At 32.9% G+C, this 24,740-nt stretch overlaps 1 protein-coding gene and 1 long non-coding RNA gene across 3 annotated transcripts in view; one reads left to right on the forward strand and one right to left on the reverse strand.

The window, feature by feature from the left end:
* Nucleotides 1-502: 502 nt before the first annotated feature.
* Nucleotides 503-24,740, forward strand: part of LOC139521754 (15-hydroxyprostaglandin dehydrogenase [NAD(+)]-like) — a 42,407-nt gene continuing 18,169 nt past the window's right edge. Inside the window, exons 1-3 of one of the 2 annotated variants that reach the window (XM_071315337.1) lie at nt 503-671; nt 13,094-13,217; nt 14,180-14,286. In XM_071315337.1, the coding sequence (XP_071171438.1) occupies nt 585-671; nt 13,094-13,217; nt 14,180-14,286 (318 nt within the window). In that variant the 5' untranslated portion in view covers nt 503-584. Of the gene's footprint in view, nt 672-12,630; nt 12,715-13,093; nt 13,218-14,179; nt 14,287-24,740 lie in introns of those variants that run through there. The other variant, XM_071315338.1, reaches the window with a different exon arrangement.
* On the reverse strand, nt 16,039-20,296 carry LOC139519276 (uncharacterized). The gene is made up of 3 exons (XR_011663550.1): nt 20,027-20,296; nt 17,836-18,034; nt 16,039-16,428 (listed from the first exon to the last, which is right to left on the reverse strand). It is a non-coding gene; the product is annotated as an uncharacterized lncRNA (long non-coding RNA).

A 24,740-nucleotide genomic window follows, 5' to 3' on the forward strand; every position in this document is an offset into this window, starting at 1 on the left:
GAGTCTTGGCTCACACCGAACAACAAGCTATAAAGGGCCGCAAAATTACTAGTGTAAAACCATTCAAACGGGAAAACCAACGGTGTAATCTATATAAAAAACGAGAAACACGTATAAATTACATAAAAAACGACAACTACTGTACATCAGATTCCTGACTTAGGACAGGTGCAAACATTTGCAGCGGGATTAAACGTTTTAATGGCATCACACATTCTCCCTTTTTCTGAAACAATAGTATAACATCACAACATAGAAAAACATTATTTGAATTGTTATAATAAACTTTTTAGAATTACTAAGTGGTAATTTGAAAATTCAGAAGACCTGACATTCCATGAGATACCAGTCCATGGAAACAATTGGGGAGAAAAGGGGAATGTAAACAAGAAAACACGATAAAGTGAACAAAATTAGTTATGAACAATAGCGAGAAAAAGGTTTTTAATGCACGAAACTGAGAACTGTGTAGCACGTGACGATCTGGCTTCCATAGGTAAAGAAGTTTTGGTTGTATAGATATATGGATCTATATTTATATTATACATGTTATACTTTAACCCACGGTGATAACGATATTAAACATGTCAGGTAAGGTGGCTGTGGTCACTGGTGCTGCCCGAGGCTTGGGGAGAGCATTTACCGAAGCATTACTGAAAAGAGGAGACAAGGTAAATAACGCTAACCATTGTTACGTGTTTGTTTATATATACATCGTGTAATCTGACCTACTATGTTAAAGGTCAATATTTCGTACTATAGGTTCAAAGATAAACATCCCCCAAAAATAATATTCCCTTTAAAACTAGTGGAATATTTAAAAACAGCCTCTGGCCAGATCTTGAGAGCAAGATTTATGATGGTATTTCTTTTGCCATAATAAATACGCACAATTTGAGTTGTCTTTGTCATACACATTTTCAACTTTATTATTGACACCTACAGTCTACAGGTTAAATGGAGGGGTCGTCTCAAAGATTAAATCATTTAAGAATTTTCATATTTGACTAAACGGTATTGGAGTATTATTTTGAAATAGGGACCGGTTATCGAGCAAATGCCTAATGTGGATTCTTCTTGTTATTTTTATACGCCCGTCAAAATTGGACTTATTATGGTATACAAATGTCCGGTGTCCGTCCGTCTGTCCGTCTATCCGTCTGTCCGGCGTAAACATGTCGCACCGTAACTTGAGAACGACTTATCCAAATTTCACGAAACTTAATATGGTTGTTTCTTATGATGATCAAATGATCTGTATACTTTTTGGTGATAATAAGATTTAAACTTTTTGAGTTACGGCACTTTATAACTAAAACAGGGGTGTTTTTTTTCACATGTCGCACTGTAAAAAACGATTCTTGATTATGACTTAAAACTTTAAACACTTCTTAGTTATATTAATCTCAATATCTGTATACTTTTTGGTGATGATTCAAAATTTCATTTTTAAGTTATTAAGTATTTTGTAAAAAAGGGGGAGGGTTTTTTACATGTCGCGCCATATCTCAAAAACCATTTATGATTATTGCTTAAAACTTTACACATGTCTTTGTTATATTAATCTAAAGATCTGTATACTTTTTGGTGATGATTCAAAATTTTATTTTTGAGTTATTGAGTATTTTGTAAAACAGGGGAGGGTTTTTTACATGTCGCGACGTATCTCAAAAATAATTTAGGATTATTGCTTAAAACTTTACACACTTCTTTGTTATATTAATCTAAAGATCTGTATACTTTTTGGTTTTGATTCAAAATTTTATTTTGGTAATATTTAGTTTTTTTGTAAAAAAAAAAAGGGTGGGGGGTTTCACATGTCCCGCTGTGTCTCTAAAACAATATATGGTTATTGCTTAAAACTTTCTCAGAAACTATTTATGATTATTGCATAAGACTTCCACATAAGACGTCGGACGTATCATGCGCTAATGGCGCAGCTGTTTATTATCCCTCTCATATGATATTTGTTTTCATAAATTGATTCATTCATAACATTTCCCATTAAACATATTATATAAAGGTTGTATCTTCAAGTAAATAAAAACTGAAATCAATTGATACCTTAAACTATCGACTGTATATGTAGGATTAAATAGGGTCCCCCATGAAATGATGTCCAATGGACAAAATTTCACGGATATGAGCTGTGAAATTTTGTCCAGGACAGATTTTTATTACAAAATATTGTCCACTTATGTGGCCTTTGTTGGATATATTGTCTTGATTTAAATTTCAACTAAGATTTAACTAATTGATTAAAACATTTCAATGGTTTCTAAATTATTTCCCTTCTTTAGGGACAGAAAAAAATAGCTTGTGACATACTTGTATAAAACATCCATATAATTACATCAAAGTACTAGGGACAATTTTTGACTAAGGGAGACACTAATTTATAGTTTACAATCTTGATATTCTGTCCCGTGAACGAACTTTTACAGATAAACTGTGAACTATAGTTCTATAGAAGACACAATTTCATGGGACACTTTTTTGGCTTATATATTCTCCAGAGGCGGATCCAGCATTTTCAAACGGCGGGTTTCAACCATATGTCCCCATTCAAATACATTGATCGTTAAAGTAGAAAAGGGGGGGGGGTCCAACTGGTATATGCATTCAACAGGTATCAAGTCTCGGTACCGAAAGAAGAACAATGACCAGAGGCGGATCCAGGAATTTCGAAAGGGGGAGGCGAAGTATATAAACTTCGGCGAGCGGAGCGAGGGGAACAATTTTTTTGACCTTTTTTTGGTTAAAAACACAGAATAAGTGTAAATGATGCACTTTTTATTTAATTTATTTATGGGGCATGTATATTCTATATAGTTTAGGTGTAAGGGTTGGATATTTTGATGCCGTTTTCTCCCCATTAATTGTCGATTAAAAAATGATTGGATGGATCCCAAACTATGTACTAGTATATTTGATGTGGGACTTGTCTTGTCAATAAAAAATGGACATGGAAATTCTCGTTTGTTGTATGTTTATTTAGCGTAACCCCGCAGATTCCTTGTTGTAAACAAGATATACACCGGGCTATTATATGAAATTTACAATACGACCGACACGAGTTAAGAAAGACAAACAACAATTTTTATCTAAATGTTTGGTTAAAATGTTTCACCCAACAAGGGAAGTGACTGGTTCAAAACAAACCAAAGGCTACAAATGAGTCTGAAATGGCAACGTATTTATGAATGGCGTTCGACAAATGGAGCCATAAAGGCCACACCCAGCAGGCAGGTTTCAGTCAAGCCTTGAAAAAAGTAAACAAATATCAGTTCGGCGAAACAGACATTCCGGTCAGACATGCAAACCCCGGCCACAACAAAAAACAAAATACGCCCGTTTTTATTCATCATGTTCAATAAATGCTAAATAATTCTGTTGGAAATTTTTGTTTTTAATAGCAAAAAAGTGGACAAGATTATTGTTTTCAATCCAGTTCCGGTCAGAACTTGTTTAAGGCAAAACTCAGAGTCAATTTTTTTCTCGCAGATATCTAAGACTGCGGCCTCAAATCAAATGGTTCGTACCTTAGACGTTAAATCTATCTAGAGCTTATACAGACTTGGGATCATAATTCAGCTATGTTATTTTAAAATAGGCTTGGCGTTTGGGGTTAAACATGTTTTCGTAGGTAAATAATATTTCTGTGGATTTTTTTCTTCCATGCGAGTGTAATAGTCTATAGAGTATTACTTTCTGTTTGGTGGAATAGTGAAATAGAAGTCAATACGTTCTTACTCAATCCTTTGTCGCTTTGATGGTGTTATTATTGTCATTCCCAGCCTAAGTAATTATGTATTACTTTAATTTGAATTTCAAAATGACTGAGTGACGTTTGTTCGACGGACTGGTCAACTCAGTCATAGTGAATCACATGACTTTGACAATCAGTAAATTCCAGCAAAATATCTCTTTATAAGTAGAGAATTGTCGCAAAAAAAATAATATTAGAGTACACGGGAAATAGCAATGTTCACGAAGTCTGTCTGATTAATCATTTAAAAAAAAAAATCCAATCAAAGGGGGACGTACGCCCTCTACAGTGGAGATCACTTCTAACCTCTCATTAGAACTGTCAGAATATTCTGTCATAGAACTGTTCTAACCTGTCCTAGAACAGTTCTAGCTAGAACAGTTCTACCCTAGAACTGTTCTAGGTAGAACTGTCAGGATCAATTCTAGGTAGAACTGACTAAATCAGTTCTAGGTAGAACTGTCAGGATCAGTTCTAGGGTAGAACTGTCTAAAACTGTTCTAGGTAGAACTGACCAAATCAGTTCTAACCGTAGAACTGTCAGCAGAACTGACTAAATCAGTCAGGACTGTAGAACAGTTCTAAATGACGTCACTGCAGAAAGGGCAATTTAGAATTTAGAAGAAAAAATCAGTTCCAATTACTTTACTATATATAATATAAGATGTTTCTATATTTTTTACTGATCAAAAGTTACATGTACAAATATCGAAGTGGATAGGAGGTTATCCAACTCATCGGAGAAATATTTTTATTAGATTTTAAATGAAACATGATTTTTCACGTTTCTTCGTTCCCCGTTTTTAACAGTCTCTTCGTAAATATAACTCTACATTTAATTCATGGAATTTTAATCTTAACTTACCTTGTTTGCCTTGGATTTACATTCATGATTTAAGATTCTGTTTTGACAAATGTTCAAACGAAAAATGTACAGTGGATGAATTATGGGATATATCATAGTAATGAACACAGTGTTGTTAAACGCAAGAAAACTATGTACATTTGCACTGAGGTCTCAGATTTGCATTATCTCGTTGCCAAACTTATCCATAACGATAATGAATAATATCTGCGAGTCTGGAACGTAAGAAAAATATACTCGATCTGAACATGAATGAAATATTTGCCACTGGACGTAAGGCTTCAAACAAAACCAATCATTTTCCTTCTTCAAATTATATTAACAGTAAAGTCAGTATACCTTTCCAAGAAGAGAACTTCTCATACATGTACTTTTCATTTTAAAATAAAGTATATGAATCAGTGATGTGAGTGTTGGATGATGCTGTTTAAATAGTTTTGTTTAAAAAAAACCATCATGAACTACTGACTTAAAAAGTCACTTTTTGTGACGGTTCATTATTTAATAATTTAAGTTTGGATGTAACGGGTCTTCTGTCGTTATTGTGTTATCAGCGCCCATAGACATAAGTTAGTCATGTGACCGTAATGTCATCAACGTTTTTTCATGGTTTGGCAAGGTTTAAAATGGAATTTAGAATTAAATTATAAGAAATAACATAAAAAATGTGGTGCACACTATTAAAAACCCGCTTCACACATTTTTACATTAAAAAAAGCAAAATGATCAGTTTTGGCTGATGCAGTCATATATGGTCAGATTTGGTTGATGCTGTCAAATATGGTCAGTTTTGATTGATGCAGACACATATTTTTGTTACATGAGTCAGTCTGAGGTATGAAAACTACTGATGTTTGTTCAATTTCCAATATTGCAGTTATTTATATATACTACAGTAAAAAAAATTATAACTGAAGTACTGTGCAACTATATAGACTCACATAAAACAAAGCAAATATGGTCAGTTTTGGTTGATGCGGTCAAAAGATTTTATTATACGACTCCGTCTGAAGTATGAAAACTACTGATTTTTGTTTACGATTCAATACTTTGAATAAAAAGAGGATATACTGGCACTATAAATTCATGCGAACAAAATTTTGAGGTCATTGTTTTCCAATATTGCTGTAACTTGTATATTACAGTCCCTCTTGACCTAAAATTATAACTGAATTACTATGCAGCTTTATAGATTTGCAGAAAGAATGAGCAAAATGATCAGTTTTGGCTGATGCAGTCATATATGGTCAGATTTGGTTGATGCTGTCAAATATGGTCAGTTTTGATTGATGCAGACACATATTTTTGTTACATGAGTCAGTCTGAGGTATGAAAACTACTGATGTTTGTTCAATTTCCAATATTGCAGTTATTTATATATACTACAGTAAAAAAAAATATAACTGAAGTACTGTGCAACTATATAGACTCACATAAAACAAAGCAAATATGGTCAGTTTTGGTTGATGCGGTCAAAAGATTTTATTATACGACTCCGTCTGAAGTATGAAAACTACTGATTTTTGTTTACGATTCAATACTTTGAATAAAAAGAGGATATACTGGCACTATAAATTCATGCGAACAAAATTTTGAGGTCATTGTTTTCCAATATTGCTGTAACTTGTATATTACAGTCCCTCTTGACCTAAAATTATAACTGAATTACTATGCAGCTTTATAGATTTGCAGAAAGAATGAGCAAATAAGCTAGGTCAGTTTAGATAGATGCTGTCAAAAGATTTAATTACATGACTCAGTCTGAAGTATGCAAACTACTGATATTTGTTTACGATTCAATACCTTGAATAAAAAGAGGACATGCTGGCACTATAAATTCATGCGAACAAAATTTTGAGGTCATTGTTATCCAATATTGCTATAACTTGTATATATTACAGTCCCTCTTGACCTAAAATTATAACTGAATTACTGTACAGCTACATGTATATAGATTTGCAGAAAGAAAGAGCAAATAAGGTCAGTTTAGATTGATGCGGTCAAAAGATTTTATTACACGACTCAGTCTGAAGTATGAAAACTACTGATATTTGTTTACGATTCAATACTTTGAATAAAAAGAGGACATGCTGGCACAATAAATTCATGCGAACAAAATTTTGAGGTCATTGTTTTCCAATATTGCTATAACTTGTATATATAAGTCCCTCTTGACCTAAAATTATAACTGAATTACTGTACAGCTATATAGATTTGCAGAACGAAAGAGCAAATAAGGTCAGTTTAGATTGATGCGGTCAAAAAATTTATTACACGACTCAGTCTGAAGTATGAAAACTACTGATATTTGTTTACGATTCAATACTTTGAATAAAAAGAGGACATGCTGGCACTATAAATTCATGCAAACAAAATTTTGATGTCATTGTTTTCCAATATTGCTGTAACTTGTATATTACAGTCCCTCTTGACCTAAAATTATAACTGAATTGCTGTACAGCTATATAGATTTGCAGAAAGAAAGAGCAAATACGGTCAAGTTAAGATTGATGCGGTCAAAATATTTTATTACACGACTCAGTCTGAAGTATGAAAACTACTGATATTTGTTTACGATTCAATACTTTGAATAAAAAGAGGACATGCTGGCACAATAAATTCATGCGAACAAAATTTTGAGGTCATTGTTTTCCAATATTGCTATAACTTGTATATATAAGTCCCTCTTGACCTAAAATTATAACTGAATTACTGTACAGCTATATAGATTTGCAGAACGAAAGAGCAAATAAGGTCAGTTTAGATTGATGCGGTCAAAAAATTTATTACACGACTCAGTCTGAAGTATGAAAACTATTGATATTTGTTTACGATTCAATACTTTGAATAAAAAGAGGACATGCTGGCACTATAAATTCATGCGTACAAAATTTTGAGGTCATTGTTTTCCAATATTGCTATAACTTGTATATATATTACAGTCCCTCTTGACCTAGAATTATAACTGAATTACTGTACAGCACCCTTTTTATGGACGATCAATGCATTTGAATGAGGACAATAAATTTTAGTTGGACCCCCCCCCCCCTTTTTTTTTAAACTGCTGGATCCGTCCTGGGGGTTTGGGCCGGAATAACGTATTTCATTAAAGTCAGATAATTTTGTTATGTAAAACGAGTCATCCTGACTCCCCGAATGACAAATGTAAAATAAATGAAATAATAATGCCCCCCCCCCGGCCTTCCAATATTAACGGCTTTATTTATGTTCAAAAAATGAAAGAAACACAAATAATTTATGTAACACATCAACAAAAGAAAATCACTGAATAACAGGCTCCTGACTTGGAACAGTCACATACATGCAGAATATGGCGGGGTTAAACATGTTCTCTTGCCGATTATAAATCTGAAATAAAACCGGAAAAATAGCAAAACTCTATATAATATTAATCGCTATTTTGCCGAAGCCTTTATATTAAGACAAATATTTCTTAAAACTTATAAATCAATTCTAGCCGTAGAATTTATAAATCAATTTTAGCCATAGAATTTGTAAATTAATTCTGGCCGTAGAATTTATAAATCAATTCTAGCCGTAGAATTTGAAATCAATTCTAACCGTAGAACTGTTCTAGAAGTAGAACTGACCAAAGATTTGGTCAGTTCTAGCTAGAACTGTCTAAAACTGTTCTAGGGTAGAACTGTCAGGATCAGTTCTAGCTAGAACTGTCCAAATCAGTTCTAGGTAGAACTGACCAAATCAGTTCTAGCTAGAACAGTTCTAACCTAGAACTGACTAAAAGGTGTCAGGCTGACAGTTCTACATACTGTTCTAGAACAGTTCTCCTGACAGATTCTGACAGAATTTATGAGAGGTTAGAACTGATCTCCACTGTACGTCCCCCTCTGGATCCGCCACTGATGACAGTTGGAGACCAAAATAGACTTTATTGCATGTCGTCGCATACTCGTGTCAGGAACTTTTTAAATGTGCATGCAAGAAATCCAGCTGTTTTAATAACTGTAATAACTACCTTTCTGGCCTGCTTTGTGCGGAACTAAACTGTTAGTAAGATAAATATTAAATAAAGCAACCTGTTTTTTTTAACTAAAATAGGCATTTGAGTGATATATTTTGTTAAATTGTTGTAAATGTTAAAAGACGACACTTGAGTCGTTTTGGCAGCCGTTTTTTATACGACCGCATTTAATTTTTGAGGTCGTATATTGGTATCACGTCGTCGTCGGCGTCGTCGTCAATAAAATTTTAACATAAAGTTTATAACCACAAAAGGAAGCTTGGGATTGATTTTGGGGGTTATGGTCCTTAAGGTTTAGGAACTAGGGGCCCAAAGGTCTCAAAAATAGCATTTATCAAGTGTCAGAACAATCAGTTGTGTACAAGTATTTCAATTGTTCTGAAATTGTACCACTATTTTTAATACCATAAGTAGAAGGTTGAGATATATTTTAAGGGTTATGGGGCAAACAGTCTGGGGAAAAAGGACCAAAAAGGGGCAAAAAACAAGCATTTTTGTAGTTTCAAGTCAATGAATTGGAGTTATTTTTCTATGTACAGAATAGAAGTTGAATCAACTTAAATCAATGCTATATATATACAACTAGAACACACCCGTGATATCGCGGATCCGTGACTGAATTAAAGTATATAACTATGCGTAAGCCTTATTTTAGTATTAGTATTGTCATCTGATAAAGTCATGCCGATTATAAGATACACAGTTTTCTCTGCTTTCAAATCTTTCTGTTTGAACCCGTCGAACTGGAACTTATCAATTATTGGTAAGATAATTATTTGGAAAACAAAAGGTCCTGGAATGGAGTATTTTCTAATCAACAGCATTGTCCTATATTAGTTTTAAATAAAGTTAAATTCTTTGATTCGCTGTTTTACGTCATGCCCACTAACAAATTGAAAACTCTACCTTTTCGCCTTATTTTTAGTCCAGATTTTTAGTATTCGTACTGTTATCTTAGAAAGTCTTACTGATTAAAATACTACAATAGGTAACAATTTGACAATTTAGTAGTGTCAACCCTGTGATTATGACCCGTGTATATAGCATATTAATCCTGAATACACCGTTTGGTGTTGCGCCTGTCAGATGCGGAACGTACAGATAAGGTAATAGGTAACAGGTGAATATACTTTTGGTATCGGTATCGGACTCGACCCGAACTTCTTAATTATTGGCAATATTAATTACGTGGAAAACAAAAGGGCCTGGAGTGGTGTAATTTTTAATCTACACCTTGGTACTATATTAGTTATATATAAAGTTGAATTCTTTGATTCGTCGTTTTTACGTGATGACGGCTGACAAATTGGACCTCGTTATTTTAGTATTATACAATATATACAATGCAATATTCACTTTACTACCAATTGATAAATTAAAGCAATCTTTACCATTCAGTGATTACAAGCATTCTAGGGAAATGCCCCTTTACAAGTGGAAAAATTAAAGAATTTGTTAGTTTCTGTTCTCTTAACTTAAGTTTGTCTCAACTAAATTTAATAAAATGTGTATATAATGCTTATTACCTCTAAACTCAGTTTAAAAAAAACTATAAAAAAAGTATAAAAAAAAAAGCCCGAAAAGACAAATGTAAAAAACGATAAAATTAACGGCATGAAATACGTAAAAATTCAATAATAATAAAAGAAATATGATATACTGCAACAAACGACTGCATGGGTTAAACATGTTCCCCTAACCTGAGACAGTGGTGTTACAGCACAACATAAGAACAAACTATATAAATTGCTGGAAAAAGCTTTAACCTACCCAAAAGGAGGGTTTCTTATCGTCGAGTTGCAAGTTGCGAGTTAAGAAAGTCGAGTTGCGAGTTAAGAAAGTCGAGTTGCGAGTTACGAAAGTCAAGTTGCGAGTTACAAAAGTCGAGTTGCGAGTTACAAAAGTCGAGTTGCGAGTTAAGAAAGTCGAGTTGCGAATTTTCAGGTTTGATTCTCATTTGATAAACAAAGCATGCATGTACCCGAACTTAGTTATTCCCGTATATTTTTGCGGGATTTGAAAGAGTTATATGTGATACTTATTTGTAAGAGTCTAATATGTATAAGTATAGTTCTTGAAGTATTTAAAAAAAAAAAGGACGAAATCGATCTTATTTAATCCAGTGTGTTTACACTATAACATAAAAAGAACCATAATTTACTTGTTTACCTTATATTTCGTAAACAAATAATCCTAAAAATAAAATAGTAAGGAAATTCAGCATCTCGCGCGGACTATAATAACACATTAAAAAATCATTGAGAAAAGAGTTTGCTCATTGGAATATCGTTTGATTTATAAATCATTTTTTTTTGGTTCATACATCATAAGTCATTAAACAAAGACATGTGTATAGACTATCGCTAAATAAAGAACAGTCAATGTGATTGAAGATGAGGATTTCGTTGAATGGATACTTGAAAAAGAAGTTAAGATGTTTTGTTATTGTTAATTTCTCCCTTATAAGTAAAAATTTAATGATAACTATATTTGGTATTTGCGTATCATACAACGTCCCCATGCCTGTCACACGATTTTTTAATTGATCTTCACCTTTTCATGGATCAGTGAACAAAGTTAAGTATAAGTGGTCAAGTCCATATCGCAGATACTATAAGCAATAGGTCTTCTATGTTTGATATAAGGAATGATCGTAAGGTGTACACCTCCCAACTGGCAGTTGTCATCTGATCTTGACCCGCTTGACCTCGTTTTCGTGGTTCAGTGGTCAGTGTTTACTTTTTGTATTTCGCAAATACTATAAGTATTCAGTCAATTTGCGCAAAAAAAACCACCATTTACGCCAATAATACAGATACAACATGTAAGTACAGGTAAATAGTATAAAAATAATTTTATTCAAAAGATAATAACCTTAAAGTTTTGATTGCATAACAAAGCATATTTCCAGAATCGGTTATCGTTACCACTAATAATGTTAAAGCTCAGTTCTGTTATAAATAAACGACATCATAAAAACTAAAAGAAAGCACTATATTCCATAGTTAAACCAAAATTTGTTCTAACACAAGACATGAAAGCAACGGATCGGACGTACTAAAAACACTGGATAACTGCCTATAATGTGTGGTCCTAGAAAGCTACTGAATCATTTCCTTTATATAAAAATAAGGAGATGTGATATGGTTGGCAATGAGGCACAATCAAGGTCAAATGAAGTGGTTTAAAGCCACCATAGACAACCATATGGCCTTCATAATCCATTCTTTGTAGTATGCTATAAACGACACAAACATGAAAAATGTAAAACAATCCAATTTGAATTCTTAGAAAACTAACGGAAACCGTTTTATTAACTTGTAATTGACAATCTCAAACATGTGAACACTCTATATAATATTAAACCTAAGTGACTCAGTTTTATAAGTAACCCAATACCCAGGAGGAATACTTAAAAAAAATCTCATTCACGATGAAGCAATAAACATTTTAAACTTTCCAATTAAATCTTACCTGTAAAATGACGCAAATGTAGTTTTTACTGTAGTGAAATCACACATCCAGAGGGAGCCCCGAGCATGTCCCGAAACACAATGTTATGTATCGTTATATCAAGATAATGGACCCCATTCAATGCTCCTATATATAAAGATGGACCAAAATAAAAATATTTACAAGAGCAACAAAGGCTAAAGGTTCCTGACTTATGTTAGACACAAAAATGCGGCGAGTTTAAACTGGTTTTATGCACGCCCATTATTTTCCCTTCATCTCTAGCCAATGTAGTGGAGCGGCGGAGAAGACTATTTTAGAAATTTAAATTACCTAAATACCTCATGGGATTTTAATAGGTCATTGGAAAGCTGAAATCCTGTAGTTTTTGAAAACATGTGTCGTAAATATTAAATCTGGTACAATTATGCCGAAAATCAAGGTCAAAGGTCATCACTTAAAAAAATCATATTTTCATCTGGAGAAACAAAACCATTGATATTTTTCAAAATTAATAATCTATTCAATAAATTATATGAGTAGTTATATGTAGAAATGCTTTTACTTCATACAAAATCGTTTTCACATGACGTCAGAACAACGTTTTTTAAAACTCTTTTGAAGGTAGTCCGTCTGAAGGACGCCTCCGGGTGCGGGAATTTCTCGCTTCATTGAAGACCTGTTGGTGACCCTCTGCTGTTGTTTTTTATTTGGTCGGGTTGTTGTCTCTTTGACACATTCCCCATTTCCATTCTCAATTTTACGTGTTATACAAATTATAAAGCCTAATAAAAACCAGAAAGATACAAAGCTCAAAAACAACTAATAAAACCACTAAAATTACCGATCTGAGAGAACTCGCAGTTTCTGAAAGCAACTTTATATATTTGTTTAATGAAAGACATTTTCAATCGTGTTGTCGGATGGTAAACAGTACAGTTCCAATTAACAGACCAGATATATGTTCATAGTGAACATAAAGATTATATCCTTTCGTCCTTAGGTATGCTTTTGTGATGTCGATGTCCAGCAAGGGAAACAAACTGAAAATGAATTAAAAAAGAATTTCGGAGACGATAATGTGCAATTTCTACCATGTGATGTCCAAAAAGACGAAGAATTCAAAGGTAACGGGAGCAAATGTGCAAAATTTGACAAACGAAAACATCAACTATCATTTGTTTACAGTGAGGGCATTCCGATGTATTGCCATCGCCTAGATTTCTATTACTTAACATTCGTTTTTGTTTTTTAACCAATCTGTAAACATGATGAATATGTAGACATCATCAATTGCAAAATAACATTCCGTATCGCTTTTTATAAATTCATTTCTTCAATGAATACTCGTCAAATACTTTTTAAAGAAGATAAATTGATAATATTAAAATGTTTTGTTATATGTATATGCATATAAGTAAAAAAATCGGAAGAATATCTCAAGAACGTTTGCAATCTCAAGAAACGATAACTCTGCATGGATGATTTTTTGCGGGTTAATACGAATGCTACTCAGATCCATTCTATTAGAACAAAAGAATTATTACAAAAGAGTGACGTGTCCACCATGCACTTGCACTGCACTATTATAAATATAGTAGAATAGAATGATATAAAAATGCATGAATTTTATATATACATGTAACTGTAATATACAAGTATTAATATAATATGTAACAATGTACCAGAGTATACTGATTTGTATTACTACAATATAATAGTCATTACGGTGAGGATTAATTCCCTGTCATTAATCTATCATCCACGCACGAACTTGTCCCAGAAAAAAATGATATTTGTACATTAACCTCAGTTTCCGGTATAGAGATGTATTTTTTTCTGAGACAAGTGCTTGACAGACCATCTACAAGAACTTGCGGTCATCCGATGTTCAGTTCTTTAGTTCTTTGATTTAAATTTCATTTCAGCTTCCCGTTTTTGTCACTTTTAGTAGCCCTCCACCCTCCCAATGTTTCTATCCACTCCTCCATTTCTTTTTTTTTGTATAATCAACATTTGATGGGTTTTTTTCATGAGCATCAAGTCATGATAACACAACCTTATAATATATTTTCCTTCTGTTTTTCAGATTTCTTCACCCGAGTGATCCAGAAATACAACACCGTTGATATAATGGTAAACAATGCTGGAATCATGAACGAGAATCAATGGAGAACCACCATAGATATTAATTTAGTGAGGCAACAACCATTATCTTTTCGGGGGGGGGGGGGGGGGGGCTGAGATTTATATTTATACAGCCCTTGGATAGTGTAAACTTCCCAAAAAACGTGTATGGTGTAATGGTGTATGGCATATGATTCAATGGTGCTATGGTGTATGGTGTAAGGGGAATGGTGCAATGGTGTATGAGGAATGGCGTGATTGTGTAACGTGCGATCGTAAATGGTGGGAATGAACGGTGTACAACATTTTATTGGTTGAAAACGAAGTTCTTTTTATTTTAATTTTTCGGATTGTAAACATAAACAATAATAATCTTAATAATTGAAATTTAATTGCGTTATGGGTAGTTTCGGATCGTGCAGATAGAATGGAGTATGGACATTGGTGTATGGTGTAATGTGTAACGTGTATGGTGCAAAGGTGTAACGTGTATGGTGTAATGGTACAAGGTGTATGGTGTAATGGTGTATGGTGTATGGTGTAATGGTGTATGGTTTTAGTGGGAAGTTTACACCATCCAAGGACTGTACCTTATTACTTTTTGTATTTTCAGTCCTGTAATAGTGTTTGATCCAGAAATATTTAAAAGCATTCCAAATCTCCCGCATGTATGCTACAACATTAAGACATACTTAAAACTGCAACTATTATAAACATGATATGGTCATTTTATAACAGGTATAGATATGGTATCTTATTACATTGGTTGCAATGAATTACATTGATTTCCCAGTTAGATAAAAACCGATAATTTCACATGTGAAATAAACGTGGTTATTTCACTCTCTGACGTCATACAACATTAGGCGTTGTCAAGACGTCGATAACGTTGGATCAAAACAAATTGTCAATGCGTAGGAAAAAGATAAAGTTCCTTACATTTTCTACATTAATTTCATAAAAAAAGCCATTTACCAATGTAATAAAAAGAATAACTAATCGCCGTATTTGAATATCAAAAATAAGACAACTTGTGACCGAACGCCGCTATGGATTAAACTCGTGCTGCGCACTCGTTTAATCCATACGTCGTTCGGTCACGCGTTGTCTTATTTTTGATATTCAAATACGGCGATTAGTTATACTATAAATATTAAAACAGTCTTTTAAAGTAGCCCTGATTGTGTATGACACAGACTTGTATACCGGTAGTATTTTCCTTTGTATCATTCTGTATCATTAACACTGGACACTTTTAATTTGCAAAACACTCATTTGCAAATCCGCCGCCGCCTCAAACAAGAGCTACAATATCATGTATATAACCAAAATGTGCAGAATTACATGGGATTCAATAATTTCATTGGTTTTCTACAGTTACTTTCATATTTATTTTGCAATTTGAATTATAAAAACATGGGATTTTCAATATCCCATGGGACAGGGCAAAATCCCATGGGATTTACCATTATCCCATGGGATTTTGGTTAAATCCCATGGGATTTTTTTTGTCCCATGGGATTATTGTAGTCCCATGGGATATTTGTTGTCCCATGGGACAAAAAAAATCCCATGGGATTTTTATTATCCCATGGGATTTTTAATATCCCATGGGACAAATTAAAATCCTATGGGATTCTAATTGTAAATATATAGATATAAATAAACAGTAATGTGTATGTTACAATGTATTCTATTTGGTAGTAAATTATTATAAGATGAATCTTTTTAATTGAATATCTTTTTTTCTTGGGAAATGTTAATTTAGCATATTGTTCTTTAACTGCTCAAAACTAAACTTTTAAACAACAAAGCAGATAATGTAAGTATCAATATATGTTTATTCATGAATTATAGAATACTTTCTTGAAACACAATTATTTGCCATTTGAAATCAATAAAAACTCTATTGTTAGGCTTAACATACTAGTAGCTATTTAAGTAAATCTATTTTTTTCACAATATCCCTCAACACAAAACATTAATAGTTTCTTATCATCCAGCATTGTTTGATGGTATAGTCCACTTTTTGGACATTCAGCACAGAACTTTGATATTATTGTGGTTTCAATATTTTTTTGAATTTAAAACAACTTCAAATCATTGACTGAGTGATGAAAATAATAACTGATCCAACTTTTTTCTTTGAATTTATTCTGGTCTTGTTTCTATGTTTTCTCCATTTATTTTAGGTGGTGAATTTCAATCCTTCTGAAAAAGAACCAATAAAATCTAAAGTAATGGATTATACAAAATTGTTTTCATACATGTAGCAATAATATGATTTTCAATAAAAATAGCTATGCGGTATGGATTTTACTGATTGTTAAAGGTTGTCCAGTGTCATTAGTTGCTAACGGCCTACATCCTTTGGTCTCTGATGGAGGGTTGTCAAATTAGCAATATACCACATCTTCCTATTATAATACCATATAACAATCAATTAATTTATTCTTCTTTATAAAATTTGGGTATTTTCCCAAGTTATATACATAATATATATATATACTGTAAATTCGGAATTAATGCAAGTTTTTTTTTATTGCGAAAAATGCAACGGAGTTGTAAACGCAATAATTTAAACTCGTATTATGAAATATTTTATATGGATTAAACAGGATTTTTCAAAATCGTAAAATTTAAAATCGCATTTAAGTCTAAAATGACAGAATCGCAATAATAAATGCACGCAATAATTTATGAATTTTACAGTATAAAGATCAATGTTAAAAGTTAAAACTTTAGACAACTATAATAACATTCCATTATTCACAAGAATTTGCAATATATTATACAAAATGCAGACAACAGAAACAATATTTCTTTAAGCTTTTGAAGTTCAGACAGATTTCAATTTGTGTTTTATTTCAATGAAAAAATACCTTGAACATATTGGAAATTATAACATTGATACAAACAAAATATGTATGTTTTATCCTTTTTTTTGTGTTGTTGGCTTGCTGTCTCATTTAAATATACATTTAAACATACATCAATAATCTTCTTCTTTATTAAAAGTAAAAATGGGATATTTTTGATTTTGATATCCCAACACATTATAGTTCTATCACATAACTTATTACCAAGTTCAAAAACATCAATGTGTTTGATATTAATTTTAAGACATGTATAAATGTTCCAGACCATATCAGTATTCGGATCTTACTTTTATGGTCCAGAACTTACAGTCCCACCATATGTGTACAGTCAGACCATTTAAGTATACTTGTACTGTCTGGTACCAGCTCAACCAAACCTGTGTTTTTATTTTAACTGCAATTAAACTTTTTGTATTAATCTATTAAAGATTTCAGTTATGTTGATCTGTACTGTACATTTGTTTGTAATAAACTTGACCAACTTCTTAAAATTGGGCAGACTGTATGCGTACAGTCCAAATACTTGTTTGTTCTGGAACATAAACATGATTAACAAGCATTTGGCAGGATGTCATGCTAAAATCCCATTAATATTAGTACTAAATTTTGAGTATATACATGTAAATCCACAAGTTACTTACTGAAATTCATGGTGAACACTCACCAAAAACTTACAATTTAGAGGAAAGACTGGAAAGATGAATGCACTAACACTATCAAAACCGAGCATAAAACTTACCGAAAAACAAGATGTTTTACATTTATCCAGGAGCAGGATAATTGAAAAGTTGTTTTTTTCTTTCTCTGCTGTCCATCATATAACCTTTGAATTCATTCATGCAAAATATGAAAATCTGCAAAGGTAAGACCTAGAACCTCAACTTATCCACATTTTGAATTTTGAACTGCATACTTGTCCTTTTCATCTTGCTGACAACCTAAACATAAAAAAATGATAAAAACATAATTCTAGATTGAATTTGTGTTTTTATTTTTGTTGGTACATGTACAAACAATTTTCCCAACTTTAAAACGAAAACATCATCACCAAAGAGGAGGTCATACTAACCTCCGAAATATTTAAACAAACCGAAATTATTACTTGATTAAGATCTTGTCGTAAATTAATGGCATAGATACTCTTATTTTTGAAAACTTGATGTCTATTGCATACTTATATTCCTTTTTACGAGAGTATGCATATTAAGATGGACTCCATGGACTTTAATGTAAGCATGATTAATTTTACAGTCACTGACAGTTTTTCAGCTCTATGTGTACATTTTGAGAGAATCTTGCAATACTGTATATTCTGATATTCAGAACTTATTGTGAGGTTTTTATTAATACAACTGAAAGCTGTATCTCGTTTTCATTTCTGATACATATTTATGAGCTGAAGACCAGTGCCGAATTTTTCTCACTGCATTGAAGACCCATAGGTGACCTTCGGCCGTTGTCTGCTCTTTGATTGGGTTGTTGTCTCTTTGTCAAATTCCCAGTTTCCACTTCCCATTTTATATCATGTATGCTGATTTTTCTTAAATTACAATATTCAATCATGCAATTTTGTCTATTATTGAAAATACGATAAGCAAAAATAAATGCACAAAAAATTTAACATTGTTATATGTAAAAGACTTTTTTTTAAATTCAAAACAGTTGCCTACACTGTTAATTTCCTTGTTTGATTTCATATTTTTAAAGCCTTTATAGCTAGCTAGATGGTATGCCGGGGCGGATCCAGCCATTTTAAAAAGGGGGGTTCCCAACCCAAGACAAAGGGGATGATCCTATATTCATTTGATTTGTTTTATTGTCTCATACAAGAATATATATGGTTTGACGGTGGGGATCAGGAATCCTGAAATTTTTTCACCTAACCACTGGATGACAGGGGATCTCAACCATTTAAAAGTTTCTCAAACATGTGGGGGTGGGGGTGAACCCCATGGACTCTCCCTATATTTCCTTTGATTTGTTTTATTGTTCTATACAAGAATATATAAATATGGTTTAGGGGTGGGGATCTTGACCGTTTACAAGTTTTCAAACTAGAGGGGGTGGGACTTCACTTTTATTTTATTTCATTATTAATTTTATTGTCCCCGACAAGAATATATATGGTTTAGGGGTGGGGATCTGGATCGTTCACAAGATAATAGCACATTCTCAAATTGAACAGAGTGGGGTAACCCCCAAAGACCTCCTTTTAATTTCATTTGATTTGTTTTATCGTCCCATTCAAGAATATATATGGTTTAGGGATGGGGATCTGGACCGTTTACAAGATAATAGCATATTCTCAAATTGAAAGGGGTGGGGATTACCTCCCATGGACTCACCCTCCCTTCTTTCTTCCCCCCGAAATACCTTTTAATAAGCCCCAATGCACAGATAGTTCACAGTATTTTCCCTTGATTTACACTAAAGAATATACACTATACAGGTGTAATTTTTTTTTTAAAAGATAATACAACTGAAGACCACCATGACCACAGTGGTGGATCCAGAATTTTTCATAAGTGGGGCCCACCGACTGCCTAAGAGGGGCCTGCTCCTGCCATGACTCAGTGATTCCATATATAATCAACCAATTCTTTTCCCACACAGGGGGCCCTGAACTCCTGATTCCCCCTTTTTTTTCCTCATTTCAATCACCCTGATATAAATTTAGTTTTATCACTTACAATAGGAATGGTTTGAATTCCCCAATAATTCTTATATACCATTAATATCAACATATTTCATTTTTGATAAATGAAAGGCAAAAGTTTTCTATGGGTAGAAATGGATAGTGGGAAGCTTTCAGATTCACACCATGCCGGTGGCTGTGTTCAAAGTGCTGGGTTTTTATGACCCTCGTTGTTTGCGGACTAACTATTTAGGCCAGTGGTGGATAATAGTGTGCGTGCATTAATCTTCTATACCTTCTTAATCAATATATTCAAATACTGACGGCAAGTGTTGTAATGATGTATCAATGTCTTTTTGAAATCACCGTGCTATTTACATGTGGGATCGAGAATGCAGGGGAAGGAAACTTGTCAATTATGTTTATTTCTAAGCCAAAATAAAATGAGCCGCCGTAAAATTAACCTTGGGTAATAACAGTGCATGTAAGGCTCGTCTCGGAGGGGTGTCTTTTTTTCTGTCTTCTTTTTATGCCCCACCTACGATAGCAAAGGGGCATTATGTTTTCTGGTCTGTGCCTCCGTTCGTTCGTCCGTTCGTTCGTCCTGTTTCAGGTTAAAGTTTTTGGTCGAGTTAGTTTTTGATGAAGTTGAAGTCCAATCAACCTGAAACTTAGTATATATGTTCCTTATGGTATGATCTTTCTAATTTTAATGTCAAATTAGAGTTCTTACCCCAATTTCACGGTCCACTGAACATAGAAAATGATAGTGCGAGTGGGGCATCCGTGTACTGGGAACACATTCTTGTTTTAGTTATATTTTTAATAACTTACACTTTTTTCCATTATTCTCTTTCTTTCACTATTCTTTATTCCTTTTTTTCTTTGTCCTTTGTTCTCTATTCTGTTAATTCACATCCATACCTAGATCCATACCCTCTTATGTGTATGTGGACTTACTGTAGTTTATTTTTTAGTTCTGGCAGAGATATTAGATACAATATATATGTCTCTGGTTCTGGTATTATGCGATAAGTCAATTTCTTTTTCATGCAGTGTCATGAAATATAATGGTTCTATGCATATCAGCCAAGATTGTGCGCAACATTTTAATAAACAATTCAACACTATATACACGTTATGTGAATTTTATTAAAATCGATGAAGAACATGAATTTGGCAGCTAGTGCCCCTTAAACAGGTAAAGTTCAATTAACAAATTCTGATCTACTGGCATTCAACACCAAATTACTTACTTGCTGTATATTGATAAATGTGATTGATAAATGTGATTGTATATTGTCAATACCTCAACATCGAGAATACGTCATGTGAGGTGTTGGTCGCTACGTTTGATACGGGATCAAAGGTTGCGGCTTCGAGACAGAGAAAAACATCCAGCTAGGTAAAAAGTGTAGAATTTTGTTTTTGAAAATTTGAGTTGTAAATTTTCCTAAAAAGTACTTAATTCCGTTCATCTAATTGTAAATTTTCCTAAAAAAAGTACTTATTTCCGTTCATCTATTATGGGTATAAACTAAACTGAACAAGAAAGTATTAGTAAACAGACAGAAAGTCCGACGTTGAATTAATTATTTTACAATTGATTGTTTAAATATATGAGAGAATGTTTTAGGCGAATTTTCTTTAATTACAGATATATGTATTTTAGGTTCAGGAAATGATTTATTCTTCGGGTACGTCTAAACAACCGCTCAGGACCTCCTGAGTGCACTCAGGACATACAAAGTGCACTCAGGACCCATTACCGTAATCATATCTGCACACATGATGGATGTTTATATTCGTTATACGCTTCTTATTTTAGAGTTAAATTTTGGTAGAAGTTGAAATCGCAGGGGCGGATCCAGCCATTTTAAAAAGGGGGGGTCCTAACCCAGGGCAAAAAAAGGGGGGGGGGGGGGTTCAACTACATGTCCCCATTCAAATGCATTGATCGGCCTAAAAAAAGGGGGGTTCCACCCCCCCCCCCCCCCCCGGAACCCCCCTCCCCCCTCTGGATCCGCGCCTGAATCGAACTTAGATAGATATGTTAATTCTTATAAAATAATGAGGGCACGTGTCACTGATTACACAACTACTGAGCCATAAATTATCCAATCAACAAAATTGATTGGATTATCTTTATTGTTTTTTAGGAATTGTATTGTTTAGTTCAGTTTTACCTTTAACATGAATTTGCATATAGAAAAAATAAAACATATATCTCATTCGATGTGCTTTTTCAGTTTATTTTTCATGATGACGGGTAAATTAATTTGTTGTGTTTTGCAGTTCACGAATAAAGAAAATTATTTTATAGTTGCGTTTTTTTTTCTGTAACAAGTTCGATTTTTGTTTTTCAGTGTGATTCTTTTCTCTATCTCTCTCTCTAAATCAAGTTTTTAAACAAACACAATGTTGACTGAATATCAAATTTTATTACATTTGTATATCTTTATTCTCAACAAACCATTATACAAGAGAAGACAATTATGTACAATATTCAGTTTAACCTTAACGGAAATCTGTGCACGAAGACTTAGTCGTGGTTTGAACGGATTTCGTGTCAATAAACTGTCTTCGAAATAGTCTTTCTTTGTTAATGTTTGTGTCATTTTGGTCTTTTGTGGATAGTTGTCTTATTAGCAATCATACCACATCTTCTTTTTTAAAATTTCTCGATACTACAATCTAACTTACATATTTTTTAGAAATAATTATACCCAAAATATCATAATTTTCAAAAAACGACGAAAACGGAGACAAGTTCATTTTCAGAATTTATTTTCGCATTGAAATTCGTTTCAGGCTTGTGAAACTGGACAAAACGACTTTAATTAGAAAAAAAAAACTTAATAAAAACGGATTTCTTAAAATATTCGTATAACTCAAAAATAAAATTCCTGGACAAGTTCGATAAAAATGAGAAATAACATCTAACTACATGTATATGAGTTTGATTGTTTGAAAAGTACGGCTTTTACCGTTTAGAACGGATTCCATATACAAAACTTTAATTAATATAAATTCTTTTAAAGTATGAACATTTATAATTATTTCCCTTTTCAAACTCGTGCAAAGAATTAATTACTGGTCCAGGACATGATAATAAAATTAAGAATAAAACTTAAAAATTTATGGAACGAAATTTTAATAAAAGACGAAAATATTAAAACATCGTAGACGTACCGTTATTCTTCTGGAAGCTTCAATTTTTTCTTATCAATAACTTTTACACAAGGAGACATTTTTTTTTTGACAGCATGAACCCCAGTTAATGAGCAAACACAAATTAAGAACGAAAATCGTTTACAATTAAATTTTATAGAAGGAAAAAAAGGGGGGGGGGGGTAATAAACAAATTTTATTTACGCTCACATACTTTTAAACAGATTTGCATATGTAAGCTCTCTATAGTTAATGTTAAATTATTTCAGGAGTTTTGAAAAAAAGAATATTATATACAGTTTAATTTCGACTAAAATAGTGATTCTTTTTATAGATTTGGTACCTCAGTTTCGACTCAACATTTCATTTTGAATTGTTAGATGGCAAACTCTTTAGGCGAATATTGTATCTGTTCTTTATTTAATTATGGTGATATTGGCGATAATATTCATTATAACAAGGCCTTGTACAAATCCTTGATTATAGAATGTTTGGTAATATAAAAAGACGAAAGTAGACAAACCCTAATTATGCAGGGTTTCACAAGTTGATCTCCAAGCGGCCCACATTTAACATATAATAAGATCTATATTTTTCAACGTTTTCAAAATGAAATAACTTGAATTGAAAATTTCCCAACTGTGAAAATTTGTTATTTCTAAACGTCTTTAATTATTATTTCGGAAAAAAAAATTATTTAGCATATTCATATATTTTCATAATTTTTTCCGAGGAAACCTTTTTTTTTGCAAAGTTTACTTCTATATGTTTTTAACCATCACCAGCGACTTATTCTCTGCCATCACCAATTAGTCCTAATTATTAAAGATCAATTGCCCAAATTCAAATGATGATTGGTATATCGTATTGAATATGACCATCGGTCATCCGTGACGTATCCCAAATAACGACGCATGCCGATAGATAGATCATAATTTATTAATTAGCGTCTCGCAATTTAAATTTCATCAAGGGGACTTAATTAAACCAGTTACTATACAAATCTTGAAAAAACGATGTACATGTACTTTTTAATATTTTTAAAACAAATTACGAAAACGTTTAGTGTAAAAATCACCGAATATAAATGTTTCTTTCTTGCAGGTTTTGGCATTTGTAAATAACATTAACGTTTTGGAATTCTAATGCAAAAGACAGTCGATTCAAACTGAAATAACTTCTTTAAAGATGGTTTGATTTTTTCAGAGACACATGTATTATATATGTCTCAATACATGTATTATATGTCTCTGATTTTATCAAAACAAAAATTACAAAATTATAAAATATGTTAGTTATCGAATGTATACCCTGAACTCTTACTATTATATATACATGTCCTAAGTTACTTAATGTCCTGTGTGCAACCAGGAGATCCTGAACGGTTTTTAAACGTACCATTATTTTATATGCATATATTCAAACCTGTTCTTAATTATATGCATACTAGGTATCAGTGGCGGATCCAGGGGGAGGATTTCGGGGGTTGGAACCACCCCTTTTTTTGAACGATCAATGTATTTGAATGGGGACATATGGTTGGAACCACCCCCTCCCCCTTTTGTCCTGGGTTGAGACCCCCTTCTTTTCAAATGGCTGGCTCCGCCGCAGAGGTATATTTATATATATATGTGTGTACCAGCCCCCTCCTAAATCTTGGGAAACAAATGGTAGATTATATAGGGAATCACGGAAGCATGACTGGACGTGACCCCTCTAATAGTGTGAAATAATGCCAATAGGTCTTTTAAAACACATCTTTATTCATACATGTATATATACGTTTTCTCACGGATTTGTTCATGCAATATTGGAATTATGTTTACTCAATGCGCAAT

This window comes from Mytilus edulis, chromosome 4 (genome assembly GCF_963676685.1).
Source record: "Mytilus edulis chromosome 4, xbMytEdul2.2, whole genome shotgun sequence".
In the NCBI taxonomy this organism is placed as follows: Eukaryota; Metazoa; Mollusca; class Bivalvia; order Mytilida; family Mytilidae; genus Mytilus; species Mytilus edulis.